General features: G+C 45.3%; 2 protein-coding genes across 5 annotated transcripts; both read left to right on the forward strand.

Moving 5' to 3' along the window:
• The first annotated feature begins 6,702 nt into the window (after positions 1 to 6,702).
• Positions 6,703 to 11,043, forward strand: TMED4 (transmembrane p24 trafficking protein 4). Of its 3 annotated transcripts, none has more exons than XM_081285672.1 (5): positions 6,703 to 6,905; positions 7,095 to 7,195; positions 7,364 to 7,489; positions 7,663 to 7,809; positions 9,525 to 11,043. In XM_081285672.1, the coding sequence occupies exons 1-5, from the start codon at positions 6,746 to 6,748 to the stop codon at positions 9,672 to 9,674; spliced, it is 684 nt and encodes a 227-aa protein (XP_081141798.1). In that variant the 5' UTR covers positions 6,703 to 6,745; the 3' UTR covers positions 9,675 to 11,043. The 3 variants fall into 3 exon arrangements, with proteins under 3 accessions (XP_081141798.1, XP_081141799.1, XP_081141800.1); XM_081285673.1 differs by having other exon boundaries at positions 6,717 to 6,761; XM_081285674.1 differs by having other exon boundaries at positions 6,768 to 6,983.
• Positions 11,044 to 13,287: 2,244 nt separating this feature from the next.
• Positions 13,288 to 23,586, forward strand: DDX56 (DEAD-box helicase 56). Of its 2 annotated transcripts, XM_081285284.1 has the most exons (14): positions 13,288 to 13,441; positions 13,546 to 13,707; positions 14,234 to 14,394; positions 14,523 to 14,693; positions 14,814 to 14,904; positions 15,658 to 15,902; positions 16,212 to 16,331; positions 17,358 to 17,471; positions 17,591 to 17,685; positions 18,246 to 18,319; positions 18,462 to 18,551; positions 20,428 to 20,533; positions 22,464 to 22,537; positions 22,862 to 23,586. In XM_081285284.1, exons 1-14 carry the CDS (start codon positions 13,382 to 13,384, stop codon positions 22,937 to 22,939), a joined length of 1,641 nt encoding a protein of 546 aa, XP_081141410.1. In that variant the 5' UTR covers positions 13,288 to 13,381; the 3' UTR covers positions 22,940 to 23,586. The 2 variants fall into 2 exon arrangements, 1 of the variants encoding a protein (XP_081141410.1); XR_014020962.1 differs by lacking the exons at positions 22,464 to 22,537; positions 22,862 to 23,586 and having other exon boundaries at positions 18,152 to 18,319.
• Positions 23,587 to 23,778: the final 192 nt, after the last annotated feature.

The following is a 23,778-nucleotide window of genomic DNA, read 5'->3' on the forward strand; positions in this document are numbered from 1 at the left end:
GCCCTTGTTCCTACTTAGAGACAGAGTTTCACTTAGTTGCTTAGGGCCTCAATATGTTGCTGAAGCTGGCTTTGAACTTGAGATCCTCCTGCCTCAACCTTCTGAGCCACTGGGATTATAAGTGTGCACCACCACATCAACCCCCTTTCTTTTCTTGCCTTTAGTTTTTGAATAGTTAAGTTTAATTATTCCATATTCTGGATTTGCTTTCTTGTTTCTTTTAACTCTGTCCTCTGTCTCCTGAATTTCCTATAAACTTCAAGATCGGACAAAAAACCTGCTTAGATTCACATTAAGCATTATTTGTGAGGGGCTGGGGTTGTGGCTCAGTGGTAGAATGCTCACCTAGCACGTGAGGCTCTGGGTTCAATCCTTAACACCACATAAAAATAAATAAAATAAAAAGGTATTATGTCTAACTACAACTAAAAAATAAATACTAAAATTTAAAAAAAAAACATTATTTGTGAAAAATACCTTGTTATCCCTTGATGATTCTTATGTTATGGAGCCATCATGTCTTGCTAGGACAGGATAATTTTTTAAAGAGTCCTTAAAATGGTGTGAAAGACCACTTTACCCTCCCACTCCCATCTATGACCTGTTTCCTCCAACTTTGTCCCTTACTCTCCTGGTGCACTAGCTCCCTTTTCTTCCCTCTACTCACCAGACACAGGCTAGCCTTTGCTCAGGTGACTTGCCCTTCCCTAGGGATCTCTCACACCTTCTCATCAACACCTTACCTGATCACTTGATCTAAAACTGTACTCTTGTCATCTTTGGAACTCCCTTAGTTTCCTGTAAACTGCTGTGACAGATTACCACAAACATGGCAGATTAAAACAGACAACATTCTCTCACAGTTCTGTAGGACAGAAGTCCTAAATCAAGGTGTGGACAGGGCCACACTGTCTTCAGAGGTTCTAGGAAAGATTTTGATCCTTGTCTCTTCCAGTTTCTGGGGGCTCCAGGTATTCCTTAACTTATGGAAGTATCACTCCACTGTCTGCCTCCATGGTCACCATAATTTTATTTCTCTGTCTCTCCCTTTTTACTTTAAAATTTTTATTATAGTAAAAAAATACATAACATAAAATTTATCATCTTAACCATTTTAAGTGTACAGTTTAGTATTGTCTATTCACAGATCACCAGAACTTTTTCATCTTGCAGATCTGCAAATTTGCATCCATTAAGCAATTTCTGATTTCCGCTACCTTATAACCCTAGTAGCCACAATTCTACTTTCTGCTTCTCTGATTTTGACTAAATACCTCATATAAAGGGAACCACATAGTATTTGTCTTTCTGTCCTCAAGATTCTCATCTTTTGTAGCATAGATGAGAACTTCATCCCTTTTTATACGTAATTTTTCATTGTGTGTGTGCCACACACAAGTGCGCACTCAAGGTTGGAGGGGAAAGAACTGTCGAGATAAAAATAAGGCAATGAAGAGAAAAGGTGGGTAACTGCTTAAATTGTGACCCTCATAAGATACGTCCATATGAATCCCAGGTGTGAATGTATGTGTGTGTGTGTATACACACACACACACACACACACACACACACACGCATGCTCTCACACAATTTTGTTTATCCATTCATCCATCAATGGCCATTTACATTGTTTACATCTCTTGGCTGTTGTGAATAATGCTGCTGTGAAAATAGGAGGTCTTTTGTCCCATCTTGCAGTTTATAGGAAATTCAGAAGACAGGACAAAGAAGAACCAAGAAGGCAAATCCAGAATATGAAATAATTGTTCTTAACACTTCAAAAACTAAAGGCAAGAAGAGAAAGGGGAAAAGTGGGGAAATCTACTAGCTTAAAAGAGACCAAAGATGTGCAATATCAATAAGACAGGTGAATTTTATTGGACCTTAATGTGATAGCTTGTGAAGATCACTCTCATCTCTTCCAGATCCTGACTTCAATTTCTTTGAATATGTGCCCAGAAGCGAGATTCCTGGATTATATAGTAGTTCTATTTTTTATTTTCTAACACTTGTTATTTTCTGTTTTTGTTTTAATTTTTAAAATAGTAACTATCATAATGGGTGTAAGGTGTTTTGTGTGCTTCGTAAGCATACGTGACGTGGGATTTAAGGCTCAGCTAGTTAGTCAAGGATTATCACATTTCAAAATCCTTACTTAAAGCAGAGTCCTTTTTCTCCAAGTAAGGTCACTTTCAAAGGTTCCAGGGATTTATTCATTGACATATCTTGTAGGAGAGGGGGTGAGACACCATTTAGCCTATCAGCCCCCCTCTCTTCCGTGCTTTATTATTCTCTTTGATAGTTATCTCCAGTTAACCTGCTGTATATTTACTTTGTTTTCTGGCAGACAATAATTGAGATAAAACCACGAGAACAAGGATATTTGTGTTTTGTTAACACTGTTTTCCCCTTAGAAGAGTGTATGCCACCAAATGGCTGTACACCACATATCAGTTGAACAAGCAACAAAAGGTATGGCCAGTTAAAACAAAGAGCCTAGATAAACACTGGCAGAAATTTCCCTAATACCTTTGAGTGGAAAATTTATGGATCTGGTGATTTTGGGGATTTAGATTATCTAAAGTAAATTCTTTTTTGGTGGGGGGTACCAGGTATTAAACCCAGGGGTACTTAACTACTGAGCCACACCCCCAGCCCTTTTATTTTGAGACAGGGTCTTGCCAAGTTAATCAGGACCCCACTGAGTTGCTAAGGCTGGTTTTGAACCCATGGTCCTCCTGCCTTAGCCTCCTGAGCTACTGGGATTATAGGCATGTGCCACCATGTCTGGCCTAAAGTAAAATTTCTACAGTAAGGAAAAATGGGAATCTCTTGAAGATTATCCATCAGGCCAGGTGCAGTGGCACATACCTGTAATCCCAGCAGTTGAGGAGGTTAAAGCAGGAGGATCCCAAGTTCAAAGCCAGACTTGGCAACTTAGTGAGATCCTGAGCAACTTGGTGAGAACCTGTCTTTAAAAAAAAAAAAAGCGTCTCCATCAGGATAAATTTCAGGATACTCTTTAAGAAAAAGTACAACGTTACTGATAAAAATACCATTTTTCACTAAAGTGCAGAAATGGTTATTTTGTGTCTAAGGAAAATGTATAAAGTGGAAAGTAATAAAGGCCCTAAGACTACTAGAATTGTGTCAAAAGAAAAAAAGCACCCGAATGTTTGGTTTGGTTTTTTATATTTATTTTTTAGTTGTAGTTGGACATAATACCTTTATTTTATTTATTTTTATGTGGTGCGGAGGATGGAACCCAGGGCCTCACACATGATAGGTGAGTGCTCTATTGCTGAGCCACAACCCCAGCCCCACCTGAATGTGTTTTGTTTTTATATATTTTTTAGTTGTAGATAGACAAATACCTTTATTTTGCTTATTTATTTTTATGTGGTACTGAGGATTGAGCCTAGGGGCCCCCACGGGCTAGGCAAATGCTTTACCGCTGAGCCACAACCTCAGCCCCCTGAATGTTTTTTTTTTTAATTTTTTTTTAGTTGTTGATGGGGCTTTATTTTATTTATTTATATGCAATGCTGAGAATCAAACCCAGTGCCTCACACATGCGAGGCAAGTGCTCTACCACCGAGCTACAACCCCAGCCCTACCTGAATGTCTGATGAGACAATATAAACATTTTAAAAAGGACAATGACTATGATGGGTTAAAACAAATCAGATATTTGGACTGGGTCTGTAGCTCAATGGTGGAGTGCTTGCCTCCATGTGTGAGGCACTGGGTTTGATCCTTAGCACTGCATAAAAATAAAATAAAGACATGTTATCCATCTACAACTAAAAACTATCAGATAGTTTAAAAATTTGTACATTTACGATAATACTGCACCTTCTCCGGGGAAAAACACTCACATTGGTTACAGTTACAGATTGCTGGGGATTGAACCCCAGGGGTGCTTAACCACTGAGCCACATCCCAGCCCTTTATTCTTTTTAAATTTGAGACAGGGTCTTGCTAAATTGTTGAGGTTAGCTTTGAACTTGGGATCCTCCTTCCTTAGCCTCCTGAGCTACTGGATTATGGGCGAGTGCCACCACATGCAGTGACTCATTTAATGGCATGAACAACAACAAAAAGATCACAGGCATGCTTAGCAGTGCCCAGCTGTGCTAATGCTATTTTTTAAAGTCCTTATCTGTTGGAGACATATACTGAAGTATTTATAGGTGAAATATGGTCCTTGTCCCAGGTATCAATCCAATAACAAGGATGAGGTTTTGAGAAAAAAAATAAATTTTATTGATTTGCTATCAAGAGAAGGCAAAGGATTCATGTCACAAAGGCTGCCTGCCATTCTAATTGTTAGGGGGAAACAAAGGGCTTTAAAAAGGGGGATACAAGAGCTGTTTTCCAAGTAACTTTATCAGTAGATCTAACTAATGTTCAATTTACATCCATATGAGTACTCTTATACCAGTTTCCAGGTCTGGACTCTTTTATTCTTGTGGGTAGTGAGCATAACTCAGTTTAGAACAGGAAGAATGTTAACTTTACCTCCCCCTTAATTAAGGAGGGGAAGAAGAAAGGAAAAAAAACACCAATTTTCAAATAAACCACCAGTGATTAAGCAGCAAGGTTTATAGTAAAAGCATGAAGTGGACTTTCCTTACAAGAAAGGCACCCCTTTCTTGTAAAGGATTTGCTATAATATAATTCAGAGGGAAAATGCCCAGATAGATGATACAAGAAAGGCAAAAAGTTGTTGTTGAAGCTAAATAATCAGTATATGAAAGTCCATTGTCACTATTCTACTTGTGTGAACATTCTCTTTGTAAAACAAAGTGCCAACCTTCCTTGTGCCCAATAAGTAACTTCCTGGTTTTTCATTTTCCTCCGTATACAAGCAGGATGTTCTGTCATTCCACAGGATCCTACTCATTCCAATTACTTCTCTTTTCCTGTTTTCTTAATCCAGATTTTCAGGGCCATCTTGCACCTTCCTCCACCCACACCCCCATCCCCAGAACGAGGCAGGATGCTGTGAAATGAGTTGGCAAGAATTCACCTGGTTCTTCCTCGCTGCCCTCTTCCTCTTCTTTCTCTCCTCTCTCTGCTCTTGTCTCCTCTCTCTGCCTCTCCTTTTCTTCTCCTTCAGGCAGCCCCCCAATAAACCAAAGCTTGCAAGCTCTCTGCCTTCTTCCTCTCTGCCCTGTTCCTTTTCTTTCTCTCCTCTGCTCTTTCTCTCTGCTCTCTGCCTCTCCATTTCTTCCTCTTCGGGCAGCCCCCCAATAAAATCTCTTGGTTGAAAAAAAAAAGAGGGGGCTGGAGATGTGGCTCAAGCGGTAGCGCGCTCGCCTGGTGTGCGTGCGGCCCGGGTTCGATCCTCAGCACCACATACCAACAAAGATGTTGTGTCCGCTGAGAACTAAAAAATAAATATTGAAAATTCTCTCTCTCTCCTCTCTCACTCTCTCTTTAAAAAAAAAAAAAAAAAAAAAAGAATTCACCTGGAAGTCAAGTAACTTAAGCCTGGAGAGTGTCCCCACCGGAAAGGCTGAATGCTGGTTTACACCATGCTTTGTTGTGTATTCCATTAGAGAAAAGATAAGCTAAGTGCTAATATCTAAAAGCCAGGAGATTTTCATGTCACAGCCAAACGTGCAGTTTCTTACTGTAGGGAGACTCACAGGACTTTGAGAGTGTCTACTCAGTCTCATTTTTTTCCTTGCACTGGCTCCACTGAGCCACATCCTAAGTACTTTATTATTATCAGTAGTAGTAGTGGTAGTAGTATTGTTACTATTATTATTATTTTATTTTGAGACAGGGTCTCGCTAAATTGCTTAGGGCCTAGTTAAGTGGCTGAGGCTAGTATTGAATTTGCAATCCTCCTGCATCAGCCTCCCGAGTCTCTGGGATCACAGACATGCGCCACCTCCTTGGCTGCTCAGTCACATTCTTAAGAGGTGAACCGGTGACGGCAAAAACACCAGTTACCCCAAGAAAGACATCCCGGGATCTTGCCTTTTTGGTATACAAGGCACGGAGAGCCCACATCGGGAACACCACACGCACGAATGAAACCATGGGAGTCACCTGGCTAGTTTGGGCGCCGTCCCACGTCCCCACCGAGCCCCAGGACCCATAAGAACCCCACTCAGGCACCTTCTTCCACTCCATCAGGGTGGGACGGCAGATAGGAACAGAGAGCGATGCAGAGAGGGAGTACTCTGCAGAGACAGTCGCGCTTTCTTGCGGTGTGCGAGGTGAGGAGGTTCGGGTAGATTGGTGGGGTGGCGCACGTTTGTAAATCCCAGTACTTCCGGCAGGCTGAGGCAAGAGGATCGCGAATTCAAAGCCAGCCTCAGCAATTTAGCGAGGCCCTGTCTCTAAATAAAATCAAAAAGGGCTGAGGATGTAACTCAGTGGTTAAGTGCCCCTTGGTTCAATTCTTCCAACCAAAAAAAAAAAAAGTTAGTTTGGAGAGACTGTCCAATCTAGACGGCGGGCGGGAGCCACCGCGCAGGCGCTTTTTAGCTGCGGCAGCACACTGATGCTTAGAGGCACAAATTGTGTTCCGCCGACAGAGTTAGGTGGAATTGCGCAGGCGCAGAGCGGTAAGCGTCCCTAAGGGTACCGAGGACAGAAAGGGGACGGAGAAATAGAAGATGGACGTCACTGCGCAGGCGCTCTCTGTCTCGCTGTGTGGCGTCGCCTGGGCCGCGCGCAAGCGCAGAGCGATCCGCAAACGTGCGCACGCGCGCGGGTATCAGGCACGATGGCAGGTGTCGTGGGTAAGGGCCTGCCGGCTATGGGGCGACCGGCGTTGCTGTTGCTCGTGATGTGTGCTGCCGGCGCCCAGGGGCTCTACTTCCACATCGGCGAGACCGAGAAGCGTTGCTTCATCGAGGAAATCCCCGACGAGACCATGGTCATCGGTCAGGCGGGCTGAGGGTGGAGAGGCCCTTTGTTTTCGCCCGGCCCTCGGAAGTGCCCCTCCTCCCGAGCTTGGCCAGGTCATACCCCCAGACCTGGCCTGTGGGTGCCCCGAGGACGCCAGGCCCCCTGCCCAGCGCCCCGGGCCGCACGTCTGGGGGCCAGGTCATGACTGTGTGTATGCCCTGCAGGCAACTATCGAACCCAGATGTGGGACAAGCAGAAGGAGGTTTTCCTTCCCTCGACCCCTGGCCTGGGTATGCATGTGGAGGTGAAGGACCCCGACGGTAAGGTAAGGTCACCGCTAGCAGGGCTTTTAGCGGTGTCAGTCGTTCGTTCATCAGCGTTCCAGGGGGGATGTAAGGTGCCTCCTTGGTCCTGAATCAAGGTCCTAGGGCAAAGGAGCTTGCCCCTTGAGAAGTCACGGTAAAGATTGGACTTTCATTGATCCATGTTGCAGGTGGTACTGTCCCGACAGTATGGCTCCGAGGGCCGTTTCACGTTCACCTCCCACACCCCCGGTGAACATCAGATTTGTCTGCACTCCAATTCCACTAGAATGGCCCTCTTCGCCGGTGGCAAACTGGTAAGAGGATTTCTGATCTGTTCCCATAGTCGTTTGTGACACTGTTGCACCGTTAGAGTTGGGAATACAGATGTTACCCTCCTGCCACAGCCATGGACAAGAGTGGGTCCCATAGCCTGGAACACAAATGGTTTTGAGGCCCCACCACTCAGACATCCTGTGTTCCCTTGTAGCGTGTGCACCTAGACATCCAGGTCGGGGAGCATGCCAACAACTATCCTGAGATTGCAGCTAAGGATAAGCTGACGGAACTGCAGCTCCGTGCTCGCCAGTTGCTTGATCAAGTGGAACAGATCCAGAAGGAGCAGGATTACCAGAGGGTAAGTACTTGGAGATTATATCTACTTGAAGTTTCTGCTTTCTCTACTTGGGAGACCAACTCTTCTGAGAATGGAATGGAGGGTATCAGTCTAGATAGCTCCCCAGGTTGTTTTCACTTTTTTGTGTGTTTTTTTTTGTTAGTGCTCGGGTTTGAACCCAGGGTCTCACCTGCACGTTAGGCAAGCACTTTGCCACTGAGCCACACCTTCTTCACTTTTTAAATTGTTATAAAATACACATAATGTAAAACATCATTTTAATTGTTTCTAAGTGTGTAGCTCCATGGCATTGAGTAGATTCACATTGGCTAGGTGTGGTGGCACATGCCTATAATCCCAGCTAATTGGGAAGCCATGGCAAGAGGCTCACAAGTTCATGGACAATCTGGGCAACTTGGCAAGACCCTGTCTCAAAAAATAAAAAGGGCTGAGGATGTAGCTCAGTGTTAAGACACCCCTGGGTTCAATCCCTGTACCACCAAAAAATAGATTCATATTGTTGTGCAACCATCACCACAATCCATCTCCAGAACTCTCCAGAGTTAGTATTTAAAGGTAGATTTTCACCTTCCAAAACAGAAGATCTGTACCTATTAAATACTAACTCAGGCTGGGGATATAGCTCAGTTGCTAGAGTTTGCCTTGCATGTACAAGGCCCTGGGTTCAAACCCCAGCACCACCAAAAAACCAAACAAAAAACAAATTACCCATTTCCCTCCCCAGTTCCTGTTCTATTTTGTCTATGCTCCTGATTGTTCTAATTCAAATAAGGGGAATCATAGCGTATTCTTCCTTTTGTGACTGTCTTATGAGATCTCCAAGGTTCAGATATGTTGTAGCATTGTCAGAATTTCTTTCCTTCTTAAGCTTTAATAATATTCAATTGCATATATGACCCAATTTTGCTTTTTTGGGAGGGGGTGTGGTACTAGGGATTGAACCCAGGGCTTCACATGTGCTCAGCAAGTATTCAACTACTGAGTTCCATCCCCAGCCCTTTTTAGTTTAACAGGGTCTCAATAAATTACCCATGCTGGCCTTGAGTTTGTGATCCTCCTGCCTCAGTTTTCTGAGTCGCTAGGATTAAAGGCATATGCCACCTTGCCTGGGTCCCATTTGCTTTAGTTGCCTTTTTATTTTTTTGGTACCAGGGATTGAACCCAGCCATGCTTTACCACTAAGCCACATCCCACCCACCCACCCTTTTTGGGGCTGGGTACCAGGTATTGAACTCAGGGGCACTTGGCCACTGAGCCATATCCCCAGTCCTATTTTGTATTGTATTTAGAGACAGGGTCTCACTGAGTTGCTTAGCACATTGCCATTGCTGAGGCTGGTTTTGAACTTGTTATCCTCCTGTCTCAGCTTCCTGAGATGCTGGGATTACAGGCTTGTGCCACTGAGCCCAGGTTCCCCAGCTCCTTTTTTAAAAATATATTTTATTTAGGGTCAAGATCTTGCTGAGTAGCTTAGGACCTTGTAAAAGGAGCATGATTTCAGTCCCAGCAGAGATGCTTGTGGAGGCGACAGCACTGTTCCTTCCTTGAGACAGTTTTTATGTATGGGGAGACTGTGGCACCCCTAATGGAATCACAGGTGATATTCCAGAAAGAATTTGGTCCTGGAATTAAGCAGTCACTGACACGGAGGGACCTCACAATTTTCAGGATAATTTCTCCTGCTCGTTTAACCTTGTGTCTGTTACCCCTTGCAGTATCGTGAAGAACGCTTCCGTCTGACCAGTGAGAGTACCAACCAGAGGGTCCTGTGGTGGTCCATCGCTCAGACAGTCATCCTTATCCTTACTGGCATTTGGCAGATGCGTCATCTCAAGAGCTTCTTTGAGGCCAAGAAGCTGGTGTAGTGTCCTCTCCGTATGACCCTTTTTACTTTAGTTCTTTGGTACTTTCTCCAACCAATCCCTTAACCACCTGGATTTTGAGGGGGAAAAAATGCAAAAGAATATGACATGTTGGTACTATGGCAACAAACCATTCTGATCAGTAACTTGTTTAACCTTGATTCTCATGGACACAGGACATTGGTCCAAGATTTCAAATTCTATTTTAGGGCTTATAAGGAATTGAAACTAATACAAGACAAGTCTTCTCTTTTGCCTCCAGTGATTCCCCTGTCCTCTCAAAAAATGAGCAAATGACCTTCTGTTTTTTCTTCATCTGATTACACAGTAGGTGACTGGCATACCCCACAAAGGAGGCCTTGCCTCACTGTTCCTTAGCCAGTTACTTGGTTCACTCAATGGCTTTGTGAATGTAAATAAGGGGCAGGTCTTGGCCCCAGAGGATCGAGATGTTTTTCTATATATTAGAACTATTTTTTGATAAATTATATATTTTCCTTCCTAGTTGAAGTGTTACTGCCTGTAACTAGCTGAAAACACCAATCTAGTCCTTGTGCATTCTGTTTATTCACACGTTTTTATAACTGCCATGGCAGCTCTCAGGATTTCAGCAGTCTGTGGGCCAGAAGCAGATGTTAACAGCTGCTCTCAAGGCCATATTAGAAGGCCTAGCAGAATTCTCTTGGACACCTGTGATTCCCATCTGATAGGGCCTCAGAGTCAGGTAAGACAGTGAAAGAGCCAATATGGACAGTGCACTCTTATCCCCCCTCTTCCCAATTTATTTAAGCTGTGGTAATGTTTTCTTCAAGGGAACGAAATTTGGTTCTTTATCCAGATTTTTCCAATTAAATAAAATGTCTTACAGTAGTTGTGTTTGAGATGAAATACGAGGTTGTGGGCAGAGGAGAAGCAAAAAGGGAAAGAGGAAAAATTCTTGGTCACCCAGGGTGGGTGATCTGGCATGGACCTTAGTGTGGACTGTGTTAGGGCTTGGCTTTGGATAGACCTCTTTCTGGGAAACTAAGAGTGGACAGAGTGGTTGCTTAACCATTCTCAGGCCGACCAAGTGGAGAACATTTCAGTAAGGACATGCGAGGAAACTTATGTACTTGGTTTCTTAGCCCGAGTCATAAATTTGAACAGCTAATGATGCCCTTCTTCTGTATAAAAACTTTATTATTAGTTGCCCATTCCTGACATTTTATAATTTTATTATAAATATATTTGGAATATTATTTATTAAATTACTTTATCTGACCTACAGAACTAAATTCTTCCCTTGTTATTTCTCTTTGTGCCCCACACTATTCAATAGTTATTTAGTTTTATTCTTTAAAAAATATGTAATTTATAAAAAAAATTAATTTTTTTTTCAGTTGTCAATGGATCTTTTTATTTTATTTATTTATATGTAGTGCTGAGGATCGAACTCAGAGCCTGACACATGCCAGGCAAGCTCTCTACCACTAAGCCACAATTCCAGCCCCTCTATTGGGTTTTCATTTTAAGAATTCTAGTTTGCAAAGTGGTGGCAAAGAAATGAAAAAAAAAAATTGACATAATCTAATTCTGGGTGCCACATAATATAGTCCAGTGAAAATTCTTCGGATTTTTAAAACAGCTTTTCAGTTTCCATGTTAGAATTAACACAAGGGAACTTGCAATCCTCCTGCCTCAGCCTCCTGAGCCACTGGGATTACAGGCATGTGCCACCGCACCTGACTCTTCTCTCCTATTTTACCAGGAAAAAGAAAGTGTGGGTTGGGGAGCACACATTCTTAACATTCACTGTTATCCTAGCCTGGTTCCCCTTATGTTAAGCAGTACCTATCTTCATCATTTGGTCTCAGCCTCGGGTACTTGTGATACATAAACTATTCTCAACAACCTGTTGTCTCTGGTATTCAAATGTTGGGTCAGGGGAGCTGGATGCACAGAATGACCCTGGAAGCTCAAGGTATACTCCTGGGAAACGCTAAGATCCAATCTGATTTATCAGGTTTGTATTTGGGTGTAATGGTAGGCAGAATAATGGCCCCCCAAATGTGTCTATGTCCTAGTTCTAGAAATCTGTGACCGTTAACCCATCAATTAAGGTTGTAAATCAGATGATTTTAAAATAGGAAGATTATCCTGGGCCATTTGGGTGAACCTAATATGAACACAAAGGTCTGATGACTTGTAAATAATCCATCCCTGGCCACTTGGGCAGTTTGTCTTGTCACCCCATTTCCATCTACAAAGCCAACCCTAGTGGGTTGAGTCCTAGAATCTTATCATCTTATCTGCAGCTTGCCTCTTCTATTTTTATTTATTTTTGGTACCGGGGATTGAAGCCAGGGGCACTTCACCCCCCCCCCCTTTTTTTTAGGTGTAGATAGACACAACACAATGCATTTATTTTTATGGGTGCTGAGGATGGAACCCGAGTCCCGCCCTGCTAGGTGAGCACTCTACCTCTGAGCCACAATCCCAGCCCCTCACCCTTTTTTGAAAAATTGTTTAAGGGGCTGGGGTTGTGGCTCAGAGGTAGAGCATTTGCCTGGCATGCATGAGGCACTGGGTTCAATCCTCAGCACCACATAAAAATAAAGATATTGTGTCCACCTATAACTAAAAAAAAATAAGGAACTTTTTAAATTGTAGATGGACACAATACGTTTATTTGTATGTGGTGCTGAGGATCAAATCCACTGCCTCATGTGCTAGGCAAGCGCTCTACCACTGAGCTACGACCCCTGCCTCCCATCCCTTTTAGAGACAGGGTCTCACTAAATTGCCTAGAGCCTTGCTAAATTGCTGAGGCTGGCACTGAACTCAGCCTCCTCAGCTACTGGAATTACACCCATTCGCTACCAGGCCCGGCTTCTCACACCATTTTTTGTCGTTACCGGGGACTGAACTCGGGGGCACTCGATCACTCAGCCACAGCCACAGCCCTATTTTGTATTTTACAGAGGGTCACTAAGTTGCTTAGCGCTTGGCTAAATTGCTGAGGCTGGCTTGAGCTCGAGATCCTTCTGCCTCGGCTTCCTGAGCCGCTGGTATTACAGGCGTGAGCCATCCCGCCAGGCCTCTCCCACTTTTAAAGCTCCTTGTGGTAAGGCTTCTTGTCTCTGCTTGTATTCGTTTCCTACTGCTGCTGTAACAAATTATCACAAACGGAGTGGCTTTAAACAACAAACGTTATCTTGATATCTCTGAAGGTCAAAAGTCCGATACCTTGATTTTAACCCTGTGAAACTAGTGTTAAACTAGTGATCCATAGAACTGTAAGCTATCAAGAGCCTGACGACAGCCAGGTCTGGGATCTCCAGACCATCGCCCTTCCCCTGAGCGCTACTACAGTGATCTGCCCGCAGCCCGTCAACTGGCCTCAGTGGCTCCACGAAGACTGCCGCGCCACACTAAGGCTGGATTCTAACAGCACCCAAGCGGAGAAAGTCCCGCTAACGCTACTCCTGAAAGTCGCGAGAGCTAGAAAGTGCAGAAAAAAATCCGGGTGAGCGTTTGCATCGCGAGATTCGAGACGACTGCAACCAGCAGCCCTACTTCTGACCTCCCCCCGAACTCCGGAAACCTGAGAGACGGGACTTCCGGAAAGTGGCGGTTTCTCTGAGCTTGATTGGTTGTTGCTTTGAGTCGCCCCGCCAGTGTCCTTGCTTTCTTCCTGCTGCGCGTGCTCCTTGTCAGTTCCGAACCACGCCATGGCGGACCCAGAGTCCTTGGGCTTTGAACACATGGGCCTGGATCCCCGGCTCTTGCAGGTACCGGGGAGGGCTGGGAGCCCGAGAATTCGGCTTAAGGGCTCTCAGGGCACGCCACTGCCCTCCGCACCGCTTGAACTGCACTCTTCGTCTGTCTTTCTTAGGCTGTCGCCGATCTGGGATGGTCGCGACCTACGTTGATTCAAGAAAAGGCTATCCCGCTGGCCCTAGAGGGGAAAGATCTCCTGGCCCGGGCCCGCACTGGTTCCGGGAAGACAGCTGCTTATGCTATTCCGATGCTACAGCTGCTGCTTCACAGGAAGGCGGTGGGTAGTCGGAGGCCGATCGGGAGGCTGGGAAGGGAGGTCCCAGTTCGACGAGGCTTTCTCTTGGATCATAGAATCAGTCGGGTCCCATTGTGGCAAACGTCCTGGGTTGGGCTTTAGGTTACCTGGATCCTAATCCAGGACGTGCTGCCTCTCTACCAGCTTGGTGTGATCTTGTAATAAGATTACAGTCACTTTCTTTCCTTTCCTCAATGAAAAGGGGCCAGGCACATCTTCTACTTACAGAGTTATTGAGAGAGTACAGGTTCATACCTAGCGTTCATAACTTCATAACACACAGTAACTTCATTACACACAGAGGAAGTTATTTTCTTGTGTCAGCACCCAGGGAAAGCCCTCCATTTTATTTTCTGAGGTGGGCAGAATGAGGGGATGATCAGAACACAGGTTGTTGTATGGACAGGATTGTGGTTGGACCAGATTGCCTGGAAAAGATAGAGAAAAGCATTGGTTGGATCCATTGATATTCACTGTTGGCTATAACCTGTAATTTATGGTCTTACAGACAGGTCCTGTGGTGGAACAGGCTGTAAGGGGAGTTGTCCTTGTTCCTACCAAGGAGCTAGCACGGCAAGCTCAGTCCATGATTCAGCAGCTGTCTGCCTACTGTTCTCGGGATGTGCGGGTGGCCAATGTCTCAGCTGCTGAAGACTCAGCTTCTCAGAGGTGAGTGAAAGGGAATGAAGCTACACAAAGATGTAGGATGGGTTTGTGTGTAGTAGGAGAGAGCACAGGTCCAGGGTGAAGTTCCAGCTGCCAAGTTCTTCTTGATACCCATTTCTTACCACCTGTAGAGCTGTACTGATGGAGAAGCCAGATGTAGTGGTGGGGACCCCATCCCGTATATTAAGCCACTTGCAACAAGACAACTTGAAACTGCGTGACTCCCTGGAGCTGCTGGTGGTGGATGAGGCTGATCTTATTTTTTCCTTTGGCTTTGAGGAAGAACTGAAGAGTCTACTCTGGTGAGGAAGAAATGGTGATGGTGGTGGTAGTGGTGTAGTTTCCTAGTGGAAATGTCTTTGAGTAGAGACCACATTTAGAGGTCCTTGGAGTAGAAGCCTGACTAGATTTTTTTCTTTCAGTCACTTGCCCCGGATTTACCAGGCTTTTCTCATGTCAGCTACATTTAATGAGGATATACAAGCATTAAAGGAACTGGTACTACATAATCCGGTAAGGGATGCTGTGAGAATATCTGGAGCTGTAGACATGGGAACACTTGGAGGATTTGATGCTCCTTCTGAGGTCCTTTGGTGTTTTGGGTGGGACCATTGTCATTGGATATGTCATTCCTGGTCTGAGGCACTGAAAGACAGTCATCTAAAATTTACTAACATTGTGCTGGAGTTGTGGCTCAGTGGTAGAGTGCTTGCCTAGCATGTGTGAGGCACTGGGTTCGATTCTCAGCATTGCATATAAATAAATAAAGGTCCATTGACATTTAAAATATTTTAAAATAAAAATCACATCATATTTCTGGGTGTCCCAGTTCAAACTATACTTTGTCTAAAAGCCTAAGCAAGGTTCCTTCCTTACACCCTGCCTCCACCATCTGCTTTGAGTGGCAAAGCCAAAATTCTAAGGCCAAAGCTTTCAATGTTATATTTTACCTTTCAGAAGATCTGAATTTTACCCTTCAGAAGACCTATTGCTGTAGGCTCTCCGTACTCACTATTGTAATTTATCAATGTATCTCTCTTTGTCCTATGCATCATGTGCTTTGTGGATTGTTTATTTTTTTTCCCCCTTTCTGTATATCCCAAAGTTAGGGCACTTGAGTTTTTAGATTGCAAAACTACAGGAATTTTAGCATGCCAGAAATCCTTAAACATCCATCCCCTGCACTAAAATGATGCTTTTGTTGGTGAGTTAATGGCCATAGAATATCTGTTTTTCGTCCTTACTACAGGCCTTTTCTCTCCTCAGGTTACCCTCAAGTTACAAGAGTCTCAGCTTCCAGGATCAGACCAGTTACAGCAGTTTCAGGTAGTCTGTGAGAGTGAAGAAGACAAATTCTTGCTGCTATATGCTCTGCTCAAGCTGTCGTTGATTCGGGGCAAGTCCCTGCTCTTTGTCAATACTCTAGAGCGGAGTTACCGGCTCCGTCTATTCCTAGAGCAGTTCAGCATCCCCACCTGCGTACTCAATGGAGAACTTCCCCTGCATTCCAGGTTTGTCATGGCCCATGTCTTGGTGGAGATAAGTTGAAGATAGGGATGGAAAAGGGAACCAACTGATGTTCATGTTTCTTGAGTATATTAGTGGGGCTAGGCCTGCGCTTGACTGGTAGTTATTTCTGACAACTCTAGAATATTTATTGTTAATCCATTTTCATCTGAGGAAATTGAGGTACAAAGATTAAGGAGAAAGAGATTGAGAGGAGGACAGAATAGGAAAGGGCAGTCGTTATGATGATGGCCAGGGATGGGAGTGGGCCTCCCACACACCCTGCTGGCCTGATCCCACCTCTTGGTCTACAGGTGCCACATCATCTCACAGTTCAACCAAGGCTTCTATGACTGTGTCATAGCAACAGATGCTGAAGTCCTGGGGGCCCCAGCCAAGGGCAAGCGGCAGGGACGAGGGTCCAAAGGAAACAAGTGAGTTTGCATTTCTTTTCTGACCTCTTCTTCAGAGGTGCCTGTTTTTCAGCTTTTTGGAAGACTGAATCTAAGAGTACACAGAGCAGGATGCCAGACATTCCAGATGTTTGGTAGCATATCCCAGAGAGCTCCACTGGCCCTTGCTTAGCTACTTGAGTATGGAGAAGAGGAGTGTTTTAGCCAGCTTTCTTTTTTCCTCTGTGACCAAAAGACCTAACCAGAAAAATTTAGAGGAGGAAAAGTTTATTTGGGGCTCATGGTTTTAGAGGTCTTAGTCCATAGAGAGCCAGCTCCATTCTTTGGAGCAGAACCACATGACAGAAGACTGTGGTAGGTGAAAGCAGCTGGGAACATGGCACCCAGGAAGCAGAGAGAGAAAGCTTCTCTCTTCAGGGACAAAATGCATACCCAAAGGCATAACCCTAATGACCCATCTTTTCTAGCCACACCCTATTTTGCCTATAGTTACCATCCAGTCAGTCCTATCAGGGAATTAATGTATTAATTACGTTGATTCATATCCAATCATTTCACCTCTACACCTTCTTGCATTGTCTCTCACATGAGCTCTTGAAGGACACTTCATATCAAAATCGTAACAAGGAATAAAGGGCACCAAGGGTCAGACTGGGCTTGGGAAATTGGCATGTGCTATCCTACAGGGGAGACAGCCAGCCTGAAGTGCATGTCTTACAGGATGTATGTTTTTAAGGGAAAAATGGAAGTCCCCTAGTCTGTCCACCTGAAGAGTGAATCATTCCAGAGGTAGTTCTCAATTCACTCTGTGGGGCAGAGAGTTCTGTCATTGCCCCAAAACTGAGGTCAGGGCAAGGGTTTGACCACATTTCAAAGCTTTAGGCTGATCCACAAGGCCACAACTCCTGAAATAGTTCTGATATAGAATAGTCTTGCATATACCAGGGTCTTCTGGTCTTTAGGTTTTGCTTAGAGGGGGTTTTTTGGCTTAAGCTTGAGAATGCCCTCCCAGAGATGGGTCTAGCTGACATTGGGTTATTTTCACAGGGCCTCTGATCCAGAGTCAGGTGTGGCCCGGGGCATAGACTTCCACCATGTGTCTGCTGTGCTCAACTTTGATCTCCCCTCCACCCCGGAGGCCTACATCCATCGAGCTGGCAGGTAGGGAGGAATGTGGTGGGCCTGGCATCTAGGTGATGGGCATGCTGAAGGACTTGGGGTGGGCTGGATAGAGCTTAAATGCCAGAGATACATTTCAGCTAGGTCATCTCCCCTTGCAGGACAGCGCGAGCCAACAACCCAGGCATAGTTTTGACATTTGTGCTACCCACAGAGCAGTCATTCTTGGGCAAGATTGAGGAACTTCTCTGTGGAGGTAAGAGTCCTGAGTCTTATTGGTATGGGCCTGGGTGAGGACCAGGCTTCTCCCACAACAAACTCATAATAGTGACAATAGGCAGCTTCCACTGTTCATCCTCATCCTATCCTGTGTGACAGGTGCTATCTCTCTTTACAAATGAGTAAATATGTCCATTCAAAGTCAGGTTTACTAATAAATTAAAAACAAAGTCACATTTACTGTCTGCCTCATGACTGGTGAGTGTTTTAACGTACTGTTCTGACAGCTCATTCCAAGGTACTAACTGTGCCTGGACTGCTGTCCATGACCATCGTTGTGGGGGCCTTGTGGCCAGAGCAACTTTGGAAGAGGAAGGGAGAGTGGGCAGTGGGTCCCGGAACTGAGGGATGTGATGGCACACAGGACTTAGAAATATACACTCCTGTCCATACCATCACTAGGCTGCTCATGAAACAGTGAAATTGTGTGTTTGGCCTCTCAGGGATCAGCCTCACCTCAGGGAGAAGGAGTAGGAAACTGCCAGTGAAGACCTTAAATGGACTCTGTCCTGAGTCCCTTTGCTGTCTCTTCCCCAGAGGGCCAGGCCCCAGTCCTGCTTCCCTACCAGTTCCGAATGGAGGAGATCGAGGGTTTCCGCTATCGATGCAGGGTGAGCTGGACACTGGGGAGAGGATGGGGAGTGGCTGGGGCGGGCTATGATTGTGATAACAGGGATGACACCTATAGATGCGTATCCAGGTGGAGAAGGACTTGGAAAATCTCACCATCTGATCACCAATGTCTGCCTACAGGATGCCATGCGCTCAGTGACTAAGCAGTCCATTCGGGAGGCAAGACTGAAAGAGATTAAGGAGGAACTTCTGCATTCAGAGAAACTTAAGGTAAGGATGGGGTGGGCAAACTTAGGAGAGTGCTTTGGATGCCGAGCTCTGAATGGTGAGAATCAGAGAACCGGGCTGTGTGTTGGCATTTGGTAGGGAGAGGAAAACTGGCCAAGAGATTTTGAAAGGAGCCAACCATTCTATTGGGAAGACAAATGGTACAACCTCATGGTGGACACTCAGTGTTTATTAGGATTTCAAGTTCTCTTCCTCTGGGCATATTAGTGAATGTGTATATTCCCATTCATCACATTATTTTTAGGGAGCCAGAAGATGGAAGGAGCCCCAGAGTTCACTCCAAGCTCACATAGACATAAGAAACAATGAGGAGGCTATTTGTGTATACCTAGGAATACTCTGTAAAATCATGCTAACTGAAAGAAAGCAGCACAGGGTGCTGCTGTGTGGTCAGAGAGGAGTAAGAGTGAACATGTAATGGACTCTTTGTCCATGTTCTAGGACTCAGGTGAATTCAAGGAACTAGCAACAGTAGCTGCCTCTGGGCAGAGAGGGTGATGCAAACAAAAATGGTAGGGAAACTTTTTTCACTGTGTCATCTCTTGTGCCTTATAAATTTTAAAACACATGGGTATATTGTCCTTTAAAAAGCTCTATTTGGTATAAACATTGATGTGGCTGTGTCCCTGTAGTATGTTGTTTTTAAGTTCTTTGGGTATAGACCAAGGAGAGGGATAGCTGGTCAAATGGTGGTTCCATTCCCAGTTTTCCAAGGAATCTCCATACTGTTTTTCCATATTGGCTGCCCCAATTTGAAGTCCCACCAGCAATGTATGAGTGTACCTTTTTCCCCATATCGTCTCCAACACTTACTGTTGTCTTCATAATAGCTGCCATTCTGACAGGAGTAGGATGAAATCTTAGAGTAGTTTGATTGGAACCAACCTAGATGCCCTTCAGTAGATGAATGGATTTAAAAAATGTGGCATATATACACGTGGAATATTATTCAGCAGTAAAAGAATAAAATCATGGCATTTTCAGGTAAATTGATGGCATTGGAGAAGATAATGAAGTTAGCCAATCCCAAAAAAACAAATGCTGAATGTTTTCTCTGATATAAGGAGTCTGATTCATAGTAGGGTAGGGAAGGGGAGCATGGGAGAAATAGATAAACTCTAGATAGGGCAGAGGGGTGGGAGGGGAAGGGAGGGGGCAGGGGGTTAGAAATGATGGTGGAATGTGATGAACATTATTATCCAAAGTACATGTCTGAAGATACGAATTGGTGTGAATGTACTTTATATACTACCAGAGATATGAAAAAATGTGCTCTATATGAGTAATATGAATTGTAATGCATTCTGCTGTCATGTATAAAAAGAAAATCAATAAAAAATTTAAAAAAATTTTAAAGTTATAAAATATTACATTAAAATTATCAACTATAAAAAAACTCCATTTGGGGGGGTTTTGGCTCAGTGGTAGAGCACTCACCTAGCGCATTTGAGTCCCTGGGTTTCATCCTCAGCAACACATAAAAATAAATAGATAGATAGATAGATAACAAAGGTTAAAAAAAAACTTCATTTGGCCAGGTATGGTGGCATGCTTATGCTCCCAGCTACTCAGGAGTCTGAGGTATGAAGATTGCTTGATCCCAGGAGTTCAGAAGCAGCGTGGACAATATAGCAAGACACAGATTCCAACAAACAAACAAACAAAAATTGGCTGGTAGTAGAGTGCTTTCCTAATGTGTACAGTGTTCTGGGTCTGATTCTCAAAACTCCCCACCCCCTGCAAAAATAAATTAAAAAACAAACCTCAAAACCTCAATGCTAAGTGAAAGAAAGTCACAAAGTCCGCAAAGTCACAAAAAAAAGATACTAACTCCGCCAAACTCTCTGCCCACTGTCAGACATACTTTGAAGACAATCCCAGGGATCTCCAGCTGCTGCGACATGACCTGCCCTTGCACCCTGCAGTCGTGAAACCTCACCTGGGCCATGTACCTGACTACTTGGGTGAGTGTCACTGAGGGATCAGGAGGCAGTGGGCTGGGGGACATGGCAGGGGTTCTTCTGCCATTGTGTGACAGCTCCTGTGCTGGATGCTGGGGAAGCTTGTGGGACAGGCAAGTAACAGGACATAGAGATCCAGGTAGCACATCATGTATCCACACAAACAAGTACACAGTATATGTTCACACATGTAGACTTGCCCACTTCACCCCACAGGGTGTACTGACTCCTTTGTGGAGATAAGAAAACAGGTAGTGCAGAGATGATGGCAGATCTAAGATTTGAGCCAGGCAGGCTTGCAGAGCAGGGTGGAATGACAGAATGAGCTAGTAGTTGGTTGAATGGCTTTGTGTGCTGAAGAGAGTGAGCAGGTTTCAGGGAACATCCTGGGTGGGAGGCAAATCTTCCTATGCTGGAGCAGACTCTGGATTGTCAGGCACTGAAGTAATGGCTTGGACACCTGTGGAGTGTTTAGGTAAGAGCAGATGACAGGGAGATAGACACTGCAGGGCAGAAACAGGAATGAAGAGCAGCCATTCATCCTGGCTGACCCTTCTCATCTCACATAAGCTTCTATTGTCCATGTGTGTATTTTTGATAATGAGAGTATATTATATGCTTAAATTGGGTTTAAGAAGAGTGGCAAGGATGTGCCATGGGCAATGAATATAGGCCCTCCCCATGCATGGGCTCTGGTCTGCCTGAACTGAAGCAAACTGGCAGGTGCCGCAGTCTGGCTGGGCACAATTCAGGAGCCACTTGTCAAAAGAAACGAACTTTATTTTTAGAACCACACACGCCAAACAAAACAGCTCCTCAGGAAAAACCTTCAGAGCCCAACTGCCACCATGGGCTTCCCACAAGCCTCTCAACCTCCCCCACTCCTCCTGCTCTTGAGGCCGATTGGCTGGGTCGCATGGGCGGAGCCAAAAAAGTCCCCCAATGAGCAGCTCCGTGGTCTGAAAGGGCAGGGAAACAGCCCAATGAGCATCACCGCAGAGGAACCAATCAGTTGGCAGCTAGAAGTTGTTGGGGAGCTGTGAGCCAATCATCAGCTGGCAGCTGGAAGCTGGAAGCTTGCTGGGGCCCCTTCTGGCTGTGGCTCTCAACAGGCAGGTGTGATATTCCTGCCTTGGAAGTGGAAAGGCCTGAATGGTGGGAAAGGAAAGGCCTAGGAGAGATGGGAGCATGGAGATGCTAGAGGGAGGGGTAGAAGCCAGGCTTCCAAGGGATAGTGAGCTGGAGGAGACTCCAGCTGTGGTCTGAAATGCCAGGAGGGGAAGCCAGAGCTTTGACCTAAGGGGCCTGGTAGGAGCAAAGTCACTTGCCAGAAGGATGTGGCCAGGAGTCCAGAAGCCAGGGGAAAGTGGAAGGAATCAGTTGTGGCCTATCTGGGAGTTCAGGAGGAGGCCATGGTAGTAGGTATGAGGGCAGGGTCAAGGTCAGGTTTGGGGACAGAAGCAGTAGGGGCTGGTAAATTTGTAGTAAGGGGCATATGTGAAAAAATTGTCCAGCCTTTTTAATTTTGGCTCAGTTTTTCTTGACATTATTTTCCTTCCCACATACTAAGCACATATTCTACCACTGAGTTATACCCTAGCTCCAATTTTTCTTTTTTGTTACATGTTCATTGCAATGAATTTAAGAGTGATTTAGACAGTGAAAGTCTAAGGTGCTAACATTCTCTGACCCAGTGCATATGTGATAATGAATAGCTGAAGACTCTTACTTGGATCAGAATTAAAGAATATGCTACAGAGTTTGTGGGGGAGGGAATGCTGAGAAAGGGGGTGGGATAATACTGGGAAAGCTGGAGGGAGGACCAAGAGCCTCTCAGAGTAATGGAACCATGTTTCATGGGGTGGGGGTGGCTGTGGAGGCTGGTGTTTGTGGGTTGGGTGAGGATTCTGCTGAAGACCTGCATCTCTTCCAGTCCCTCCTGCTCTTCGTGACCTAGTACGCCCTCACAAGAAGCGGAAGAAGCTGTTCTCCTGTAGGAAGGCTAAGGTATGTGCCCTGAGGGCTATGGGGACAGCAACAGGACCCTTGCTCCACCTTGCCCCTTTGTTGTCACCAGGACATACAGATGCCTTGCCCTCAGGATGGGGAGAGTGCTCCCAAAAACTGGAGTGTGAGCTGGGGTTACCTCCCTGACTGTCACGGGCCCTGCTCTCTATCTTCAGTTGTCCTTTTTCCTCACAGTATCCATAGCAGCTCACATTGGCTTATGGCTGATAGGGGCTTTACCAAGTACCAGCACTGTCCATTTTGTGTCTGTGTTTGGATGATTGGTCTGATTCCTCCAACTAACTTGCTACTTTGCCCATATAGAAAGTGAAGACCCAGAACCCACTGCACAATTTCAAGCACAGAGGAAGGAAATCCAGACCAACAACCATGCCCTCCTGAGATTGCCTGGGCCTGAGTTCGAAGTGGATTGGGCTTCCTTGCCTGGATGGAGTGGGTTTCCCACACTTCATGTGCGCACACTCCTGTGCTTGCTAACTGGATAGACTGAACTCTGGGGAGGCTCTGGACCCTCCAGATCTGCCAAGCTGCCATTTCCCCCTTAATAGAATAACAGTTCCAGCTGCCCCAGGTTGTGCCTCTGGGCTTGTGGGAAGGGACTATTTCCCAAAACCTTGGAAGAAGGGAAACTTCAGAAGGTGGTGGTGCCCAGCTGCTGCTGCATGCAGTGCCTCACATGACCAGCAGATGTCAGTTGTGCAAAGCCAACTGCTAAGAAAAGCCTGTTCTGGTCCAGTTGGTTCAGCATGGGGCTAGGCCAGCCTAGAGCCTCTGCCCTGCTGCTGCAACCTTACCATGTGGTTCAGGCTGATAGATGTACCTGCAACCTAGGAGACAGGTTTTCTTTACCACAAGTCTTGGATTGCCCCTTACCCAATGCACACTCATTTAGATAGAGGAGAATGTTGCCCACCCCTCAGAGGATTCAGAGCAGCTATCTCCCTTTCCCCTTCCCAGATGATAACTCATGTGTCAGTTGTCTGTATTTCAGATACACAAGTGGTAGTACAACATGCATACCTACTGCATCTCTTCCTGTGTCTTGAGTACCCAGCTGCATTCCCAGCCTGAAGGTTGGGCCTCTTAATTTCTGTTATCTGCTGGCTTCAGGGCTGGATTGCTCTGCTTTTTACAGTGTTAACCTCATAGTTACCTGAAGCATCACAAGGGTAGGCTGGGGGCAGGTGACAAGGAGTGGGAACTGGGAGAAGTAGGGAAGT

The sequence above is a fragment of the Spermophilus citellus genome, assembly GCF_964194105.1.
Source record: "Spermophilus citellus genome assembly, chromosome: 3".
In the NCBI taxonomy this organism is placed as follows: domain Eukaryota; kingdom Metazoa; phylum Chordata; class Mammalia; order Rodentia; family Sciuridae; genus Spermophilus; species Spermophilus citellus.

Coding starts and splice junctions, on each gene's coding strand:
- TMED4 (XM_081285672.1), top strand. CDS start 6,746: ATGGCAGGTGTCGTGGGTAAGGGCCTGCCGGCTATGGGGCGACCGGCG. Junction 7,196..7,363: donor TGAAGGACCCCGACGGTAAG/GTAAGGTCACCG, acceptor TCCATGTTGCAG/GTGGTACTGTCCCGACAGTA. Junction 7,490..7,662: donor TCTTCGCCGGTGGCAAACTG/GTAAGAGGATTT, acceptor GTTCCCTTGTAG/CGTGTGCACCTAGACATCCA.
- DDX56 (XM_081285284.1), top strand. CDS start 13,382: ATGGCGGACCCAGAGTCCTTGGGCTTTGAACACATGGGCCTGGATCCC. Junction 16,332..17,357: donor CGAGGGTCCAAAGGAAACAA/GTGAGTTTGCAT, acceptor TTATTTTCACAG/GGCCTCTGATCCAGAGTCAG. Junction 18,320..18,461: donor GTTTCCGCTATCGATGCAGG/GTGAGCTGGACA, acceptor GTCTGCCTACAG/GATGCCATGCGCTCAGTGAC.